General features: G+C 36.7%; 1 protein-coding gene across 2 annotated transcripts in view; it reads left to right on the top strand.

Moving 5' to 3' along the window:
- ZEB1 (zinc finger E-box binding homeobox 1) overlaps positions 1-21,985 on the top strand; it is a 122,429-nt gene that overhangs the window by 90,507 nt on the left and 9,937 nt on the right. For both annotated transcript variants that reach the window (XR_004356323.1, XM_032684047.1), the window contains exons 2-5: positions 7,285-7,485; positions 12,717-12,779; positions 14,431-14,592; positions 17,526-17,728. Coding sequence is in view for 1 of the 2 variants with exons in the window: in XM_032684047.1 (XP_032539938.1) it covers positions 7,285-7,485; positions 12,717-12,779; positions 14,431-14,592; positions 17,526-17,728 (629 nt within the window). In the remaining variant the exon portion in view is untranslated. The remainder of the gene's footprint in view (positions 1-7,284; positions 7,486-12,716; positions 12,780-14,430; positions 14,593-17,525; positions 17,729-21,985) is intronic.

Genomic DNA, 21,985 nt, shown 5'->3' on the forward strand with positions numbered 1-21,985 from the left:
TGTGTATATGTCTAAATAAACGAGACAACCTTTTGTATATATAGTTCTGTTCTCCAGTTACAGCACATATACTGTTCTTAAAAGCAGAATTACTTTTCCGAAAATTGCAACTATGTTCTTAAATTAATTTTTAAATGGATTGTTTCAGAAACTAATCTCTAGCAGCATTTTTGTTCTTGAATGACTTAATTGAGAGTATAATACAGTTTCCTCACACTTTGCATATAACAAGGTCTCATTGTGTATTTTTACTGAATTCAACAAGCTACCTAATGGAATGTTTTTTGCTGCCTCCACTCTTCTCTGTAATGCTGCTGGCTGTTCCAATGCTATGGGAAGTCAACCTGCTACCTTGAGGGAGGCAATGACATGATTGTGAAGCAGCAAATATTTTCACTAAGGGTTGCTTGTACTTGTTAGGGAAATAAAGTGTTCCCAAATAGTCAAGCCAGTAGTAGGCAGATAAAATTCTAGGTGCATAAAAGTGAAACGATGTATGTGAGGGAGTGTTCTGAACTGATTGTTACCATTCAAAAACAGAACTTCTGGGTTTACAGTTAATAAACCTTTAGTAATGGTAGTTTAATTACTTGTGGAAGTCAAGAAAAGTTCTAGAATATGCCTGCATTATTAGAAAAGTGACCGAGAAGAAAACAGTGCATTGTTGCTGCAGTCTAATCCAAGATGAATGCTGAGTGCAGTTCTAGGTTGTCACCTCTCCCTCTATAAACACAGTAATGCAGCAGAACAGAAGACGGTCTAGAGAGATGCAGCCAAAATGATCAGTGGAACAACCTTTGTACAGGTAACAAGTGGACAAAAGACTCTTCACGTTGTAAGGGAGGGCAGTGCGATGAAGCACATAAATCATGAACAGCATAGAGGACACAAGTCAGGAGGATACAGTGAATACAGTGCAGAGCAGGGTCAAAAGCAACAGAAGAAATTTACTCTTCCCACAACACAGAGCTGTGAAACTACTTGCCTCAGAATAATGTGGATGCCAAAATTTTCATGAGTTCAAGAAGCAAGCAGACAAATTCATGGAAAATGAAGCTATTAGGTATGAAGACAACATGTATCGTTTTCTCAATTCCAGAAGCCAAAAAACTCCAGGCAGGAATTTTAGTAGAAACATCAACATATGCCTTCTCTTTCCTTAAGCTCTTTCCTGTGTTTCTGCTTCAGATGGTAACATGATTCTGTAATATTATTGTATGTCAAGTGTATATATTAAACTGAGAGGAAAAATAGGAAAAGAACGTAAAGGTCTAACTTTACTGAAGATACTGGGCAGCTTATCAGTGGAGAGGCAGAAATATGACATTTCATTCAGGAGTAGTAACGAAATTAATAGTATACCCTAAAATCTACTCACAAATTCCTAAAAGTTTGTGTTTTTTCCCAGTGGAAGTAGGTGGAATTCTTGCATTAAGTATGGCAAGGTTCAAAAGAGACAGGTAGTAAGAATGTTGGACCAGACTCTCCATAAAAGACAGTGACCATTGTCAGGTATTGAAGAACAGGTTGCAATAGGTTCAGAGCGTCCTTCCCTTCTGTGTGCTTCCAGATCCTGGTGTTACATGTTAGACATTTTGGCTTAGTTCTGTGGAATCCTGTTCTCTTTTTAGTTCAGTTCTGTCCTGTTGCCACCTGATCTCAAGTTATTCTGATGCATAAATCAGAATAAATTCCACCACATGTTTTTATCTGATTGAGATGAGTAAATTTCTGTCAGAATTTGAGTGACATGAACTTGATGGGGTCATTCTTCATGTTGGAAATGTTGTCTTTCATCTAATGATTCTGAGGGCGGATCTGGATGGGGGAGCAGTGAGTGGGTACCTGCTACCATCTTCCTTCTGTTAGCACCTAGGTCACTTGTCTTTTTGGAGATTCACCAATTATAGTATATGTTATGGAAGCAGTGAGTCCTGTAGTCTTTCATCTCTACAATATGAGTGTTTGCTTTGAATTTCCTGGTTTTAAATCAAAGAACTGCTGGTTTTAAATCAAAGAACTAACAACTTTTTTCCTTTTAAATATCATGTTTGAATTTGACTAGACATATGTATCGTAGTTTCCTAGCTGCATTCAACCAGCAAAATAATATATATGTCTTTTTTAGCTCTTTAATCACTACTTCCATTTGAACATGTTTCTTTTTTAATTAGAATTGCACAACATCATACATCTGCTGTGCATCTAGGACTGTAAAAATTCAGAAAGCAGAGCTCATTTTCTGCATTTCATTTTACAGTCATTTACTCTTAGAGCAATGAAAGCTTCAACTACAGATAGTCATTTATTCTTTAAGAATAAGGATGCTGTATCAAGAAAGTGATCAACAGGAGAATAAGTAATGTATTTTTCATGTATTTTTAATTACTATTTTGTAATTATATCAGATGTTATATAGTAATTATATAAAAATTGGTTTTTATAGGATAAATAGTCTTCATTGTCATTTGTAATACATTTGTTGAGACTTTCTATTAATCTTTGAAAGTAAAGCTGAAATTAATAATTAAACTTTAATAATTTAAACTTTTTTGCTAAGGTTGCATACTATACCATGAATGGAATAGGCCCGTATGTGTGTGATAAGTCGTATGTGCTTGTCTGGAGACCTGTTTTCAGTGGTTTACAGCCATGGTTCATGATCTGAGTCTGACTTAGCTTTTACAGCTGAAGATAAGATACCCTTCAGTGGTCTGCTTCTTCTCCCCTGTGGCTGGTAGCTGTCCCTGGAGTGCTGGTGGCTGAGGGTGACGTAACCTCTCTAATTGTCCTGGCTTTTCACAGAGCAGTATCTCATCATGGACACACTGACTGCTGGTGGTGCCAGTTTTCTGTGATCCAGGCTGAATTATTTTATTTACTAGTCACTGCTTTTAAATTACATTAACTAAAAGTAACTAGCACTGAAGTCTGAAATATTTGTAGTTATTTCATCAGGAAGCCATAACTGTTCCAAGTGAGGTTTTACATTTGGTTTTTATTTTCTACGTGGAATATTTAGCCAAATTAGAAGCCCTTTGGAGTCATCATTTATGTATATTCAATTGAATTTCTTTCAGAGATTGTAAGCAGTAGTCTCTACATATTGCTTTTGTATTGAGTATATTTCATTCTCCATCCAAAAAGGTTTAATTAAATGTGTTCCTCCTAACTTCAGCAGTGGCGCCAGGCATTGAGGAAGGCTTGTGGGCTTCTTACAGTGGTGACTATTCTGAAGAAACATCAAGGATGAGAGGAGAAAACACCCAAGATGATGTGCAGATAGGGAAGGTCTACATTTGGCTCTAGGACTGAACTGAAGAAGGGAGAGGGGGAGGATAGTTACCCCTGGAATTGGATCCCACATGCCATAGTTTCAGGGTTACTTAAAAGTCTGCAAAGAGCTGTGAAACATGTAGCCAAAACCTGTCTGACCAAACTAAGGTAGCAACTTGCTACTCCTGCCCCTTAGTCTAGTAGGGCACCAGGAGCAAATTTACATTGCTAAAGCTAAGCTTTGCAGCCGTGCAGGGATCAGTATGGTACCATATAATGAGATTTAAATTTTAATTAGCTAAACATATAGTAAATTACAGAGGCTTATTGTTTTTTTAAACCATCATTTCTATTAAAGACTATTAATACATCCTTTGAAATTGAACACTTGACTTTGAAAGCTGAGCATTCAAAAAAAGTTGGAAAATGTCAAAATGAAGATTGTTCAAACTGCTTTAATTTGTCCCTTGCATGTATGCATAATGATAAGATCTTTAATTATGTGATCACATAATTTTTTCACAGGAGGAATGGTGCCCAGAGAATGAATCAGGGCTGTTTATTAAAGGAAGCTGTTGCCTCCAGAACCCTTACCTTAATTGCTGGAAAGCGTAGTAATTTAAGTAGAGGGATCCAGGAATCAAAAGCACTCTCTCTAAGGTGTTTGAAAGCTCCTGTGAAAGACTAGATTTTATTCTCTGTCTTTCAAAGAGTTTTTATGTGATTCTGGAAGGTCACTTATTTGGAGGTGATCTCTATATGTTTCTAGTTGCTGTGGCACTTGTGCCAAAGTACCTGGGCTCTGGGCACAGCTGCATTTGGAATGAAAACAAGTGAGCTTTGAATATATGAAATGCTATATAAATGCAAAGTCCTCTGAAAAGTAAGGCCTGAAGTGCCTTACACTGACGTGGCTATACCAGGATTGCCAAAAGACTCCTCTGGTTTTTAAGTTGACAATTTCTTCTCTGTAAAGTGGAGATATCATCTTCACCCTGCTGCAGTTCAGTTAATTATATGTTTTGAAGCATTCCTGCTGAATGCCATGTAAGGAAATTATATATAATATAGAATATATAATCATGTAATGATACAATACATAGTTATAATATATTGTATATGAGCATATACAGTATATTATAATATGTAATATGTATTCCCATTCTGGCTAACATCCTATTAGTGAAGCTTTGGGAACACGGCTGGCTGAAGGGGATAAAAAGAATGAGCAATCACTTTGCAATCTGAACAAATGAGGTAGGATGCTACAAGTACTCAGTTCACTCTATAAAACTGAGCATTCTCTTCACATTTGCTGTCACAGCACTAGATGAGGCAGGGATCCTGTGGTAGGAAAACAACATGTAATAATTTAGTTAGAGTTACATGTAGGTATATGAGTGTTTCCATCATTTTAAGTGCTCAACTCTCTACTGTGTTTGGGGGTGGTTTGCCTGGCCATCCCAAGTGTGCCAAGGCCTTTTAAATCCAGGTTTGGCTGTTTTATTTTTCCCAAAGCTTTTTGTAAGAGGAAAACAGGAATGTTAGGGCCAGATTTCTTGCTGGTTTTATTGTGTTGCCTTGTTGACAATTGATTTTTAGTGGAAGGAACTGAAATCCCAAAGACCATTTGTTCCTTGCTTTTTATGGAGAAGGAGGAGTTTTTAAGTTTTGTAGAGTTGGCACATGAGTATAGTGAGAATGTATGAAAATGTTTCATGGTGAGGAGAGCCATAATGAACAGATTATATCTGAAATCACAAAATGTGTCATGTGGAAAAGATGGGTTTTTTCTCCATGAGTGTAATTCTTCTAGATAAACTTTTTGATTATGTTTTTGTTTTCCATAAAACCTATCCAAATATAACATAAGGGATTCCACTTACTTTCCCAAACTAAACAGGAAATTTATTTTTAAAAAACCAACTATTCATTATCTATATCACTGAAATCTGAACTTATACCTACAAATTTTGATCCCTTATCTTACTGATCTCCTCTACATGTGCCAAATGTAAATACATTGTTATTTTTTATTAATAATCCTCTACATCTAAGCATCACAGTAAAACCCAGTCAAAACAAAAGGCTAAAATGATTTTTCTGTTTCCTCCTGTTTTATGTCTGTTGTTACACTTTTTTTTTAAATTGCATTTGCCATTTCTCAGGAAAATAAATTCATAAATCTCTTCTGCTTTGGTGAGGGAATACATGTATGCCTTCTATTTCACACAACATTCTGTTACAGCATCACTTACAGTAGCTATTTTACATTGAAAAATCAGTTACAGAAAATTAATTGAATAACAATTTATCGATAGAAATGGACCAGATTTTTAGGTAATTTACCTTCATTTTTGGTTTTAGAAGATGTCAATACCATGAATAGTGGGGAGTTAGTACATTTTTCAAATAACACTATGTAAATTATGGAAACATTGAATGATTGTTTAAAATTCAAAAAGCTCTTTTGTCATGCTCATGCATGTTCTAGATGAGCCATTTTTCTCCTGAATTGGAAGGAAATGAGATAGTAGCCTGTCAATTCATAATGTTACTTGCTTTTCCTCCTTACGTACATTTTTAAATGACTAAAATATCTACTTAAAAAGAGCTAGCTTCAGAAGAACAGGAGTCTAGTTTGCTACTTATCTACCTTAATGGGCAGTATTTCACATGAAAGAATCAGTCTGACTTCTCGTGGACTAACAGTGACAGGATGCAGGTATCATAAAGTACTGTAATTATGTGCCTCCAGGTACAGTCCTGCTAACCACTGAAGGAGTGCTGCAGCCAAGACGTGTTGTTCATCTATAAATTTATTCTCTTTCTTAGACTGTATTTTGAAGCATTTCCGTAAGAAGTTCAAACTTGACAGTAAAGAAGTAATACCCATACAGATATAAATGTTTCATAGTTTAACTTCAGTGTAACAAGATATTTCAACAGATTGTGAAAGTAATTTTTTCTTAATACAGTTTACTTTCAGTTCCTTACTTTTGAAATTGAAATGACTGCAACTGATCTTTTGTGCTTACAAATGAAGACTATTTTAATAATAATCTGCTCCCAAATGACAGAAACTTATATATTGTCATATAATCCTTTGTCCACAAGACTGTCACAGTATGTTCTCCAGACTGAAAAAGTAGAGTTTTTCCCTGTTCTTGGTGGCTGGGCAAATGTTATGTGAGATTTCCTCTCGAAGTGATCTCCGTGATTTTTCCTTCCACATTCATCCTGCTGAGTCTTTAATGGATGTAACTACAAGAGTATTTTAGCTTGGATCAGGAGCACTTAAGCTCTTCTGAATCAAATCTCCTTATTGTTCCTTGATTCACACGGCGGGAGCATGGGGTGGCACTGGGTGCAGGAGGAGCCAGCGAGAAGCTGGACTGGGTGAGCACAGCTGGCATGTGCACCAGCAGGCCAGGACCTGCTCTCTGGGACCTGAGCAGAGTGACAGAGTTGCCCTCTCTGGAGGTGCTCAGCCTAAGGTCACTTGGTCCTCAGTGCCAGTTGTTTCCCTACAATTTGGTTCCTTCTATGCCCCACTGATTGCTATGTGCATATAGCCTATCCTCATTATACACATCTGTCTGTAACAAAATGTTGTTTATCAGTACTGTTTCACAAACTATTGTCCAGACCACAATAATCTTAAAGGAGACGTACAGTAATGCTGGCATCCAAATTGGAATGATCTGGTTGGAATTTTGTTGCTCCACTGTGGCTCCAGCTCTGGAGTTGTGCAGTGCTTTTCCTTGTGCAGCCTTATGCTGAGTGTGCATGAGTGAGAGGTCCCGTGGTCCCTAACAGTGGTGGAAGCCCAGCAGCTGTCAGTTGCTCACAAGGCACTGCCATCCCCATGTGGAAAGAAGAAATAACAACATGACTCCATGGAGATGCCCCAGATAATACCATCTGGCCAGGGTACTGAAAGCTTTGGACCTCCAAGCTGTCAATTAAAAGTATATTGATCAGTATTTTGTTTTTGTCTGTCCACAGTCACCAATTATAATAACGTGGTAGAAGCAAACTCCGATTCGGATGATGAAGATAAATTGCATATAGTGGAAGAAGAAAGTGTAACGGATGCAGCAGACTGTGATGCTAGTGTGCCAGAAGATGAATTGCCAACAGACCATATAGTGTTACCAGAAAACAGTGAAAGAGAAGGGAGTACAAACAGTTGCTGGGAAGATGAAGGTATGTTTATTTTCACTGATAGTGCCATGTAGAGAAAGTTTTCTAAAACAAAGGTTCAGTAGAACTTTTCTGATTACTTTATTACTGAAATAACATGTAATATTCACAATCAAAAAGGAGGTTTTCTGACATATTTATTGTAACATACTTTGTATTCTTTATTTAGTATTTGAAGCAGATTCAGAGGTGCATTAATTCCATTGGCATTGTTAAACAGGAGTTTCTGATCTGTAGATGCAGCATTCCAAAGGGTGATCAGAGCTACTTGCTTTTAGTTTTTCCAAGTCTTTTTGCCTAGCAGGTCTCTGACATAGCTCCCTGTAAGCTTGAGGATTTGCTCAGCTTGGGGAGTAAGCAGTAAGCCAAAATCATGAAAAGAAGTAATAGTCAGATGTAAATTTCTCCTCATGAGCTGCTCCTGCCTTTTTCCTTGTAAAATATAGACAGAAAAAAAAATTTTTGATTATTCATTTTAGAATTGGCTATGTAAATCATAATGAATCTCTATTTTGAAAACACTGGAAGGAGGTAGATGTTGTGCATGTTATGCAGCAGCTTTAGAAGCTGAAAATTCTAAGCAATAAGGAAATAGGCCTTTTTTTACTGTGGAATCAGATACTGAGTTTCATAATATCACACAGCATGCTTACATTTGAGCCAAATTGGGATGCATAAATTAATGAAATTTATTGTGGAATTTGGCCTTAATGCCCTGAAAGATGCAGAATGTTTTCCAGCATATCCCTGTTTGTGTCTGAACTCCAACCGCAATTCTTAGTATCCACCTTTTAAAACTGATGGTTTAATGCACAGTGCATGACCTCACATCTAAATAAACAGAAAGCAGTCATATGGTCCCTAACTGCAGTCCAGCTGAGAGAGAGCAGCTGAGAGTTCAAAGAATAGCATCAACTCAGCCTGTTTTTACATAGCTGTTATTGCCAAGGTATGCTGTGCCGGGAAATGAGTATTTTGGAACTAAATTATTAGGTAGGTAATTTTCTTAGTTCTCCTGTAATATTTTTGCTCTCCTGCAGGCTATATCAATCAGAAATTGCAGTTACATTAAAGTGGGCTGTGTGTAGACTTGAACTCTGCAAGCATAGGTGTAGGAAACTTGAAATAGGGAGGGAAGAAGAGCACCGGCTCCTAGAAGTTCTGAGTCAAGACCTTTCGACCTGAGTGTTTCCTGGAGATGTACCCATCATACAGTTTCTTGCCTCAGACAGCCTTCTGTGGGTTTTCAGGGCTTTAGACACATGAAGGCATCTTTTTTTGACTCAGTATTTCAAATGACCATTTTTAACCTTTAAAAATTTGTTTGCTAAAATTCTAAATTCTATTTAATTTTAAATTTTACTGTGATTGTAGATTCACAATGTAGGAAATGTCTCTGAGCTTTGGTCTTCGCTGATGAAGACGGTATTTCATTGGTGCTTAGACAGACAAAAAATTAATCAATTGCCATACAGGCTTGCTCAGCTACCATAAATTTCTTCTGTAAAAATTAACTATTCTGAAACCTCTTTTGTAGTGGGCTGGAGGGTTTTTTATTTGATAATAAGGTTTTTTTAAATAAATTGTTTGAATTTCTGGCAATGCTTACATGAGAAAATGAAGGCTACATTAGGTTTTATGGAGCTTTGATTTGCTATGGTAAAGCACTATTTACTCTTTTTATAGCTTTCCTAGAAGGAAATGTCTGAGATGAAAATCATATCATCAGTCTTGGTTGCCTGTTAGAAATCTGAAGAGAGAGGTACTCAATGCATGGTCTCTCTCATACAGGGAAAGGTACAGGGGTAGGTGTTGTGCAACACTAGTATCGTCTTCAGGACTGGCAATTATTTTTAGAAAACATACACTACAGCAGTTTTACTAAGTTGTGTTTCAGTGTTAAAGTAGTGCTGAGCAGTTCTGAGTTTAGCTGAACTTAACAGAATGAGTTTTTTACATATTTATTCTATTTGCAAATGACCGAGAATAGACACAACACACGTAACATCTCTTTATCAGAGTGGTTTCCTTCCGTTTCCAGTCATTCTAACTGAATTTCTAAAAGACCTTCAGAACAGGTGTTTTATATATAAGGTGTGTTTCTCAAGAGGTTTAACTGAAACAGTCCTATGGCTTTAAAAAAGTGAACCACGTGTATCCTGCACGAGTTGTTGAGAGTGTGCCAGCATTCGTGTGTGCAATGATTCTGTAATATGATTTTTCTTTGCTGTAGTTAGAAATAAAACCTATGCTACAATTAAAAGGAAAAAAAAAAAAACAAGGATTACACTTCCTGTATTAATACACTTAAAAAAGCATTATTATGTACTATAAGTATTTAGCAAATCTGGAGGTCTCAGAACTAGAACTACAATATCTTTGAAAAACTGAAAATTTTAAAAAATTCCAGACTTTGAAATAACCTTTGAAAATGAACAAAGTTATATTCATGTTTAAGCTCTTCCTGGAACTCAAAAATTCCTTTAACTCATGAAAATTTAGGTAGAGCCTATGTGCCCAAGGGTGTATTCTAACATTTGGTTGGTTGTTGAGGGATAAAAAAAAGTCTTCAGGAGGAAGGTTAAAGAAGTGTGGCATATTTTTGATCAAAAAGCAAACAACCAGTCAATACTGTAAGCTGCAAATAGTGCTTGCTATATGCATATCAGAAAATTAACTCTAAAGAATTTAAATTAGAAACTGTCTTGATGGGCTTTGGAATGTATTCCCTTCTCTGCAGATAAACACTGCAGTGGAAATTTCAGAGAAGTTTGTCTTTCAGCCTACAACCAAAATTTCCGTTTTGCCAGTGGTTTAAATTTGATAAGTTGTCTTAGCCATGCTGAGATTTTTACAGGCAGCCTCTGACAGCAGTTGTCATGCATGTTTGCTGCTAGTTAACACTGTTCCCTCTGACCTGGAAATCATTAGTGTTTAACCCTCGGAAGCCCCACCATATCTCTAAGCAGCAGTTCGTAAGCAGTGATGAGATATAGAAACTCAAGAACCTGTTTTACAGCTATTTGGTATGTCCAAATGTAATGCCAAGATGGATATTCATGCCCTGGATGCTATTCGTGGAGACCTGTATTTAAGCTGTCATTCAGCAGGTAGCTTGAGTTTCCTCTGCAACTCAGAGCTTTGACTTCTGCTTGATGGAACAGTGTCCCCCATCTTCACATCCCATTCTGTTGCTTCCCAGCAGCTCTATTTGCTGGTTGATAACTGGGATTGAGGGCACAACTGCAAAGTTGCCTTTCTCTTTGGACCATACATAACTATAAAGAAGGAGCTCTACTTAACATTTTTCAAATTATTAATTGTTCCTACGGCATTAGGGAAGATCACCTGCTGTGGAAAAGGGCTCCTCCCTGTCTTATACCCCACTTTTAGCTGTTGGGAAGAGACAGTACCAAAGAGAGGTTATGATTATTAGAATTGAGAGGTATTTTAACTTCACTAACATTAATCTATAATGCCATAAATTCCTTCACGTTCCCTTGGGAAGCATAGCTTTTATTAGTACTGAAGCCAGTGGAATTTACTAGAGACACTATAATTTAAATTTCTGTGAGTAATAACTTATTGATATTACCCCTCTTCCATAGACCCTATTTCATAATGGAGAAAAATCACAAACCCTTTTTAGAGGAAAATTGTGAGTTTGCATCATGATTGATTTTAAGAAATTAAATTTTGGATTTAAGTTTGCGTTGCATCTAGTTATCCATCTTACAAATTCTGAACCAAGTCTGGTATTGTGAGCCAAAAATGTAATTAGTTCACAATCCAATATTGAACAATAAAATACAGACTATTTGGGTTTTTTAAGATTACAATTGAAATTAATGTAAGTTTAAAGAGTTACAGTTTCCTTTTAAACATATTTCTTGTTTGTCACTATTTGCAGATACTTTGGGTTTGTGGGATTTGGTCAAAGTATGCAGAATTAGCAAGCTTTTCCTTTGAGAAAACTGGTACTATCTGAGAACTTAAAGTTCTTTTAGAATTTATCATCTTCCACATAAAGGAGAAATTGCCTTCTCTTGTAATTAAAAAGCTGGAACGTCCTGGGCTTTTGACTTGCCAAACCAAAGGTTTTTTTCCTGCACTGAGGTAGAGTGAAATAAGGTAAATAACAGTCTAACAGTTGCCATTTCAGATCGTAGCAGCTGTGTGGTCTAACCTCCTGGATCACCTGGGAGTCTTTTTCTGCAGTATAGGTCTGAAGCATCCAAGGTTTCCCTAATGGAACTATGAAATAATGTTTTAATTTCACATATGTTAGTGTAGCATCCGACTGATAAAGAGCAAACCAACCAACACAGCTTTATGTACTCCTGCTGTAAGGCAGGTACTGATAGAAAAGTCAACAGTGGCTTTTCCTTTGGGAACTTCCCAGTCCAGGGTACCCAGTGAATCGAAATGAAGAGCAACTTGGGCCGTGTATTGATTTGAACCAACAACCTGTAGTGAGTTAAAACTTCCACGTTGCATCCTTGAATGCTGCAGCTCAGCAGAGCTGGCAGAGCTTGGGTGGCAGGTTGGCTCTGCAGTGTTAGTTCTGAGGATGTCTGGGACCTGCAAACTCATACTGAGTATTGGAATCAATATATGAAAGATTTCTGCATGCACAGAAACCTTGCACAGTTGTTCTGAAGTGGGCAGCACATGTTTAAAATCCTTTTTTTGTTTAAGCAATCACAGCTGTAAGTGGTTTCTAGAGGATTTACAAGAAAGAGAACACATTGGGTTGCTGTTTGCAGACATTACCAGCAAATTATCAATCCTTTCTGAAAACTGCTAATTGGAGAAAATATTATAAATGTATTTGTTTTATGATAGTCTGGTTTCTGGAAATAATATTCCAGTGTTTCAGATAGCTACATTTGTAGACAGGGTCATTTAAGTAGCTGATTCTGTATTTGCTGGAGAAATGCACTGTCCATGTCTTTATCTCTCTTGAAATAATAGTGTTTAGTACTGCTTCCTTTTAAGATTTTGTTTCCTTAACCATCAAATGTCTTCGTGGTTCAGCTGATCACACATTGCTGAACTAATGTGTAATCTGTATTTTTGAAACAACATTGTGTTTAAATGTAAGCAATACATACATTGAAAACATCATTGAAAAAATAAATATATTAAGTTGTTGGGGGGGAGCTTTTTTTGGGGCGTTTTTTGTGGACTTTTTTCAATAGTTGTTCTTCTTTTTGTGAAATGTGCTATTTCAGCTGGAAAAGAAACAAAGGAAATCCTGGGGCCTGAAGCTCAGACAGATGTAATTGGATGTACAGGTATTTCTTTATTAATCTGAGTCCTTTAATCATAAAGTTCTGTTGAATTTTGGCTAGGTGAGTAACCTTCTGAAACCTTTGGAGTTCCCACACCTCTCTTTATAAAATTGCTAGAGGTCTTAAATTGTAAACAGTGTTTTAGCTGAGGAAAAGTAATCCAGGCACCTTTTGTGTGTCTGTGACCTGGAGGTGTCGATGACCAGTGTCACAGAGCAACCTCTTGCCCAGGTCTGACCATGGAGCTGCTGCAGCACCGTGTCTCTGAAGGGCAAAACAGGGAATAGCAATGATTAACATGCAGCTGTACAAGTCTAAAGACAGTATTTTAAACTAGTAAGGATTATACAAAAATAAGCTTAAGCTAATACTGTATTTTATTCTCAAATAAAATCGAACTCCTGTTTGTAATGATTACTCAGAAAGCAAAATTAAATGTGTACTTCAGTTTCAGACTCAAACAAAAACAGATACTTTGTTATTTTTTCTATTTCTCTTCTTGACAAAAAGTTATCATGTAGCCCATCCAGCTTTTTTTAAGTTGTTTGGGTTTGTTGTTGGTTTTTTTTTAAATGCCCTTACTAGATATTATCAGAGTAAGCTTATTTAGAAACAAACAAAAAAGCAATTAACGAACCTAATCCTACATCTAAACACTGATATGTTTAAAACTGTAGATACACACATTCCTTCTAGTTTCTGTGAAGTCAGACCTCTCCACACAAGTATGGAGAGCTACATTATGCATTGCATTACAGTCTGTGTGTGAGAGACTACCTCATGTCATAAAAGGATTGTGTCAAATTGTAAATTGAATATGTGACTTCACACTGAGAGATGAATCATAAAATTTTTTCCTATTAAAAAGATACCTCACGTTAATAGTGGAGAACATCTGTCATGATTTAGTGTGCTGCAGGCAGAGCTCTCACAGAATGTTTTACCGTGGTAAAAATAACCTTTATGAACAATGTATTTAGGCAAATACTTGGTAGCAAATATTTATTACACAAGCATTAAGTAACATATTTATTATCTGCTAACTTTGTAATACAGTTGTTCATTGGGTTTTTTTCATAAGTTTTTAACTGGAAAATGTTGCAGGTTGTTAACTAGATCTGAAACCTTTTTGGTAGCCATTTTCAACACCAGAGAACAAGCCACTTGGAGTTCAAGTTTGCTGCATTTCATCTGGCCAACCCTTGTTACTCAGAGTTTAAATATCTTCTGAGCTTGTGCTAATGAACGGTTATAAATAACATTAAAAATTATGTCTTGAAGGCAACACGTTTCATTTTGCAAATGTAGGAGCCAAGATGGTAAACTGGCCTTCAAACTACAAAGGTTAAATCATAATTAGTATTGCATTTAAGATTTGCAGGGAAGTTCAGAGGAACAGCTAAATCTAAAATGATAAAAATGCACTGAGTTGAAGGGGCAAACTGTGTTAAGTTTTTAAATATCATTATGCTACTGGTTATATGTTTTAAAACTTGGAATAATCTGGCATCTTAAAGGGCTTGACCTACTCTAGTATTTGTAAAGAGTTTTTTAATCTTTGGATAGAGAGAGATCTGGCAGTGTGAATTACTGAATCTCATTTATGTTCTTTTTGATCTCTTCATTTCATTTGTGTCTTGTTTTTCACTCTTAGTAAAAGAAGATGAATGTGATTCTGATGCAGAAAATGAGCAAAATCATGACCCTAATGTTGAAGAATTCCTTCAACAAGAAGATACAGCTGTTATCTACCCTGAAGCACCTGAGGAGGACCAGAGACAAGGCACACCAGAAGCTAGTGGTCAGGATGAAAATGGTAAATAGGTCACCAGTTCAGTTCTCATGAAATCAATTTACTAACTACTTCATCCAAAAGTTCTGTTGCATTTTACAAGACAAATATGTAACTTTAAGGGAAAAAAGCCCTTTGTTCAATAATTATGAGAGGATGGGATCATCATGCAAAAAACATTACTACTTGATTTGTGAAACAAAGCATGCACTGGTATTCAATTGTATGAGTACCTAAGTTATAACCTCAAGTAACTGGAAAAAAAATTCAAGCTTTCATAAATCCATTCAACATCATTATAACAGAATAAACATCTATGAAGTATAATGGGAGTAAAGCAAGCTATTGTGGTTTTATGTAAGAATAACTTAAGGGGAGTTATGTTTCTTTTCTTTTTTGTATTTCTAAACAAAGCTCCCAAAAGAATCTATTAGATAGGATTTCTTTTATTGGGTAGCCAGTCTATGACAGGCTTTGGGGTTTCTTCGCCTGAAAAGGCAACAGTGGAGAAAAAAGAAGCATTGTTTATACAAAAATCTTTATGGGAAAATAATGACCTGTTGTTATTTAGAAGTAGATGTGGGACTTTTTCTCTGAGGAAGTTTAATGCTTAAGGTGTTCTAAGTGAGATGGGGAGTCATACTTTGTTCATTTCTTCATCTTGAAATATTTGAAGGCAAATACTGTTCTGATTGATTTTGCATTTTGTGCTGCTTTCTGAAGTGTTCAGCTTTCATAATCTATGACAACTACAGTTTCACCCAGATTGTGTTCCTTGATTGGAGTATCTACAATTTTTCGAAAGAAAGTAACATCCTGCATAAACAGTTAGGAGTTGCCATGTCCTAGTAGTTTCAAAAATATATATAACTGAACAGATAAATGTCATTGTAGCTGTAGTACTGTGCTGGAGTCTGAGGAAGAACAGTGAAAGAGGTAATGCTAACCTTTTGTTCTATTCCTCGAGAGATTTTATGTATTAGAGATTTTTTTTAAAAAAGTGCATGATTGATTTACGATTTTAATTTGCGGTTGCAGTGGCACAGATTGTCAAATCAGTTTTGCAATGTGATTTCCACGTAGTCATTAAAAATACACATTTGCAATAGTACTTTAAAGTGGACCTATCCCAATAACTTCACAGAGAAGTATTCTGAAGATGACAATGCTGAACAATAATGTTCATTGTTTTAATCATTTGGGAACAGAAAATGCCAAAAATATGGTGACATTTGCTAAAGATACGTGCTTCCAAACTGCTGGATTGGACAAGAGAAGCAACAGAGAATCAGAGTTTTTAGTGACTTTTGGGAAACTGCCATTTTGCTATTTACTCCAATGGAAACAGAATTTAGGTTAACATGCTTCTGACATTTTCGCTGAGTTGTATTTGTGCTGAAATGGAGTATTCTTTATGTCAGGTGAATTGAATTGTAGATGGAAAAAAGAGAATTGAAGGGAAGCATACTGTGTCTGTATATGTGGGGATGGATTCATTTTTGGACAACCCAGCTAAACCAGGAAAAGCAGCAAGGATAGAACAACAAAAACCAGTGCAGTAGGGGTGGTAACTTGATTGTTACTGTAACAAGTGTAAAAGAACAGATATGACAGAAAAGGTGGTGGTTTTTAGTAATAACAAAAACTCGTCTGACTCTTCCTTTTCACTGTTGCAAGAGCAGTGACACATTCAGTAAAAATAAACCCAGTAAGTTCCACACAAACAGAATGAATTGCTACTTCATAGAACATATAATGAGTCTATGGTGATAACTGCTGGAAGAGGTCATGAAGGTAAATAATTCAGAAGTACTTTCTAGAGTACTGGTTAATTTTATGAGTATTAATAATTCTTATAGTTCTGAAACTTTAAATGACAGTGCATACAAATGTGTCCCTCGTGCGTCAGAGCATAAAATGTTAATCAGTAAAGACTTTCCACCTTTCCTTCCTGCTCATGTTCAGCACAGTGCATAGGTGCATCCTTGCAGCATTTGCTTCCTATTTGTCTTGGAGCATGGAAGAGTAGCATTGTCATTCAAGGATATCACACCTATAAGTTGATGGTTTGATGAAATACACAAACCCTACATTTATTTAAACATACTTTTACCAATTTACAAAGGAAGATTTTTTCAACTCTTTAAAAAATTAATTTTTCATAATTTACCATGTAATTTTTCATAATTTACTATGTATGGGGGGTAAATGTGTGCTAATTAGAAGGGATGGAGTTAAAACTTCATAAATGGTGACATGTCAGAAAGAGACTTGTGAAATTATTATTCAGCTTCAATCTGATTTCACTTTTCCTTGTACTAATACAGAAGTAACTTTATGAAAGCCAAAAAAATATATTCCATAGATCACATTAGAATCATATTTATGGCTTCATGTTTGATCTCTCACCTTTCTATCCTGCAGGCAGTGCATTCCACTAACACATACATATCTGTATATCATAGAATCATAGAATGGGTTGGATGGGACCATTAAAGGTCATGTAGTCCTGCAATGAGCAGGGACATCTTCAACTAGATCAGTTTGCTCAGAGCCCTGTCCAACCTGACCTTGAATGTTTCTAGGGATGGGGCTTCTACCATCCCTCTGGGCAACCTGTTCAAGTGTTTTACCACCCGCATCATAAAAAATTTTTTCCTTATATCTAGTCTCAATCTACCCTCTTTTAGTTTAAAACCATTCCCCCTTGTCCTTTCAGCATATTGTGTTGACTCTCTCCAGTGTACACTGGGGGAACGATACCACAGTGCAGTTAGTAGCATAATACCTGTGGAAAAAATCTAAATTATCATTAGTCCTTTTCTAAAACAAATGGAGATTCTAACAGCTGCATGTTTTCTTACATATTTACATATGTAAATGTAAAGCCTGTTTGTTGGTGGTAATAAATTTGGAACTTACATTTATTTAAATATGGTGTATTGTCTCCTGTGTAGGAACACCCGATGCATTTTCCCAGCTGCTCACTTGCCCATATTGTGACCGAGGGTACAAGCGTTTTACCTCCCTGAAGGAACACATCAAATATCGCCATGAAAAGAATGAAGATAACTTTAGTTGCTCCTTGTGCAGTTACACGTTTGCGTACAGAACGCAGCTCGACCGCCACATGACATCACACAAATCAGGAAGAGATCCAGTAAGTGGCGTTTGAATTAAGGATTTATTGTTCTCTGTAACAACACTGTGATTTCTTATGTGGGCAAAAATGTCGAGAGCAAGTAAGCTGTAAACTGTTCACACCAGATTATCTGTGTGCTGAAGTTCCAGTCCCAAAGTGCACACTTCAGCTTGCTGCTCAAGTCAGGCTTTCTTTGTAGCTGTCAAAAGTTGAGATCTGAATTCCTATGTTTTCATTCATCTGTGCAGTATGGTTGTGCTTATATTTTAGTTTTCAGAAGTTCTTTATTACATTTATAGGTAATTAGTTGGAGTTTTTTCCTGTTCATTGGCTAACATTGCATAAAAATTAGGACTCAAACCTAATTTCAAATCTTTTGTGAAACACTTCCATTTTTCTTTCATAAATCCTGTTTGGATGATTCACAACTTACTGTAGCATTTTTGCCCTTAAGAAACAAATCACTGTGTTGCTTGAACTGTGAGGTACAGTTTTTAAATGCAATTCATGGTAGAAGACAATATACAAATAATGAATGCATAAAATACAGTGTTTCACTACTAAATGAAGGAACAAAGAAGGCTAAGGATGTTATGAGCTTGCTTTCTCTGGTTCATGGGCTGACCTGAGGGCATGATTCCCTGAAATGCCTTCCATGAGTTAGCCATATGATCACTACGGAAGATCCTGAGATTTTCTTTTTCTATCCCTCTTTTTCTTTTCTTCTTGTATCCCCCACTCTCCCATTATCCATCCCCAGCACATACTTTCATAGATTATCAGGGCACTCTGAGGCTCAGGAACCAATTGAAACAATCAGGAATTATCCAGATTAAAAACTGTACAGATTTTCCACCACTAGGTTAGAGGGGCTTGGAGATGTTCCTTTCTGAGGACAGACTAGAAAAATTGATAATCTCCAGAGATGAAACAGGAGACAAACATAACAGAAAGACACAAAACAGAAGGTAAAGGTAAAAGTGCTTCAACATTTCTGGTAGCTCACAAACAACATATATTTTGTTAAACTGAAAGGCTATATCCCAGGGTAAGGGAGATGCTTTTTTACACAGTATCTATTAACTTCCATTCTACAAAGTATCACTAAGTCCAAGAATGTAACAGGCTTAAAAATTTATTATACATTTTTATACCTGAGCCTTCACATTCACGGGTAAATTAAAGAGGTAAAAGAAGTATTGGCCATCGTGCTGCAAGGATATTACTGTCTCACAGGGTTTGGAATAACCTCACCAGTGTATTCCAGTGTGGCAGTTCTTTTCTATTCAAATATGTTTCCTATGAATATATTTCCTATTTCTGTCTTGCTCTCTTTTTGGCTTGGCTTCCACTTTAAAAGTTACTGTCACCTTATATACATCATATATTTCTAACTATAAAATCTATGAATGCTATTTAAACAATGCTTTTTTGTGAGCTACCACGTTTATTTTCAAATTTTTTCCATTTACAAGCCTAAAAGCAGAAGAATAAAGTAGTTGGGGGGGGATAGAGGCTTTTCCCATATTTGCGTGTAGTTTGAATGAAAAGATAAAAAATAGCAAGTGAGTAAGCAGTCTCAGAAGAATTGCTACAAAGGGAAGCTTAAATTGTATTCCTGCAGATATATTTTAATGGATTTATACTTTTGAAGGCACAATTGTTTGATTAATGTTGTTTCTATGAAGTATCTGAAACTCAATACTATACCTGTTTAAGTGTGTTCTTTTCTCTAGAGCCTTAGCCAGAATTAAAACTACAAAAGTTTAGATATTTGGCAAATTTGAAATATGTATTTGTTTTTGTTATTATCACTAAAGTTGTCGTATCTTCAGAATTGGCTTCATGTGCATGTACATGGTTACATCTTTTGTGTAATGGAAAATGAAGTTGTGTCCTTAGTAAAGTATAGACCTATAGTTGTGGATCTTAAACAGCTGCATGTTTAAAACATAATGCCTTATTGTCAAAGAACTTCACCTGAAAGTAGATTATTTTGGTAGCTTTGTTAGCTGGTTAATGTCCAGCATGTGACAATTTTGTAATTGTTCTGTATGAGGAAGCAAGAGCAAAGATAAAATCTGATATAATGAAGGCAGTGAAAGGAGTATGTGCACACTGGACCTCCTTCTGAGCCATGCCAAACTGCAGCTACTTGTGCTTCAGCAGAGAGCCTGCACCTTCTCCTTCACTGCTCCCTACTCCCCAAGCCGTGTCCCTCACAGCTCCCTTGGCTGCTCCTACACCTCTCGCAGTTTGTAGGAGGTGATGCTGGATATGTATGGCCTGCCTTGACATGTGAAGCACCAGAAAAGATTTTGAAGTATGAAAAAGTGCTTCTTAAATTTGGTTGAATTTTTTTCTCATCAATTTACAAAGCACCTGTAGGTAGTCTTTCAAAATGTCATAGTGCCATGCACACTTCTGAGAAATGGCAGTTTATGAAGACCAGGGTCAAAACCATCTGTGAAAAAACCCTGATATACCTGTAATTTTTGTCTTCCAAAAAGCTTTCGAGGATTCTTATAATTAGTTTTGGTTCTCTGGTGTGAAAAGAGTTGCTTCAGTCCTAAGCACAGTAAATATTTGATGCAGAGATTTATTAGTTGCTAGTTACAGACCTTAATGCTGATGTTTCTTCTTTCAGTCCTTGAAGGAGTGCAGACGAGTATTCTTTGACTGCTGCAGTTAATTCCTTAATGAGCAGAAAATGGCAGTTATGTACAGTGTATTAAAAATATATCACACATCACAGACACAAAATATCACACATCACTGGCTTTAACAGTGCTGAGACAGGGAAAACCGTTTGAATCTGAAAACATGAAGGTGAAAGAATATCACGGGTGGTACTTTAGAGAAGTGTTATGATTTCTGAGTTTTAAAGAAGATCCTTCAAGGTAATTCTGAGAAAGTCCCGGATTTGTAAAACAGTATAGTATGGACAGCAAGAAAGCTGAATAAAGAATTACAGATATAAGAAGGTAAGGCAAAATAGATTTGGAAACACTACCTAGTAGAAAGCTCAAAGCACCTTATAGCTATGACCAGGAAAACAGGAAAACTCATTAAAAATTTGATAAGATAAATGTGGACTTCCATGCCATAGAAACAGAACATTAAATTTTAAAGACTGGAGCAGAAACGTTTCTGACAGATTGAATACACACACTGATATTTAGTATGAATATTTATGTAGTCCAGCGTCTGCAGTAACTGTATATATCCTGAGAGCCGTTAACTTGCGTAATCTCAAGTCAAACGGTAGTAACTGATTCTCTGCAGGCTTAAGTAAATCCTGATACAGTTCTCTACACTCAGTGCAGTTGGATCATTAAAGTGAAATGCAGTGAATCAGCTGCAATCATCTAAAACATCATCTTCAAGGGACTTAGTTAAACAGAGCTGAAAAGCTGTATGGACTAGCAAAAGACAGCTGATAAACCCAGGAATAAGGGTCAAGTGCTAATCAGGATAAGTCAGAGTGGAGACCTCACTGCAGAGCCTGGGAGGAGGCAGGAAGGAGCCCACCCTGGGGAGGATGGGAGCAGTATCTACTGAGAGGTAAAATCTGCAGCTTAACCAAACGCTTATCCCAAGGGAACTGTCAAATTAGAGTACTTGGAAGTAATTTAGATTATCTTGCTTCAATTTGTCTTCTGTTAGCATTTGTAACATATAAAGGAGGACAAGGTGTTGAACGGGAAGGGTTGATAATTTGGACTTCATATCTCAGAGAGCTCAGACTTTCATCCAGCAACCTGCACAGCCATGGGTTCTTCAGATTTGCAGGCATAAGTCAGAACAGGATCATCATCCTGTATTTTTATCCATCCACGTTTCTCCAGTGCGGTTTTCAGCCCACAGTTGTCGTGTCTGCTCTCAGGGAAGATCCTTAGCACTCAGTGAGCATCTACTCCCAGCACTGCCAACCACAGCAGAACCAGAGTGAGAGGTAGGAGCTCCCCACCATGGTTTCATACCAGAGGAAGCTAATCTGCACCAGCCTGTTGGTGGTGGCTACCCATGGGAAGGCTGTGTCCCCACAGCACGTGAATAGTTCCATTAATGAGTTTATGAAATTACTTGCTCTGCTTACCAAAAATCTGCAGCTGCATCCAAATAGTGGTAGAGTATCTTTTTGCCAAGTGAACTCTACTTAGAAAGGAGCTGCTGGGTTTTTTTTAATAAACAATTTGTATGAACAGAAAAATTTCTAATTCCTTCATTTCATGTTGGTAATTCAGCTACTTCGACTTCTGAAGTGCGTGTAAT

This window comes from Chiroxiphia lanceolata, chromosome 1 (genome assembly GCF_009829145.1).
Source record: "Chiroxiphia lanceolata isolate bChiLan1 chromosome 1, bChiLan1.pri, whole genome shotgun sequence".
Lineage (NCBI taxonomy): Eukaryota > Metazoa > Chordata > Aves > Passeriformes > Pipridae > Chiroxiphia > Chiroxiphia lanceolata.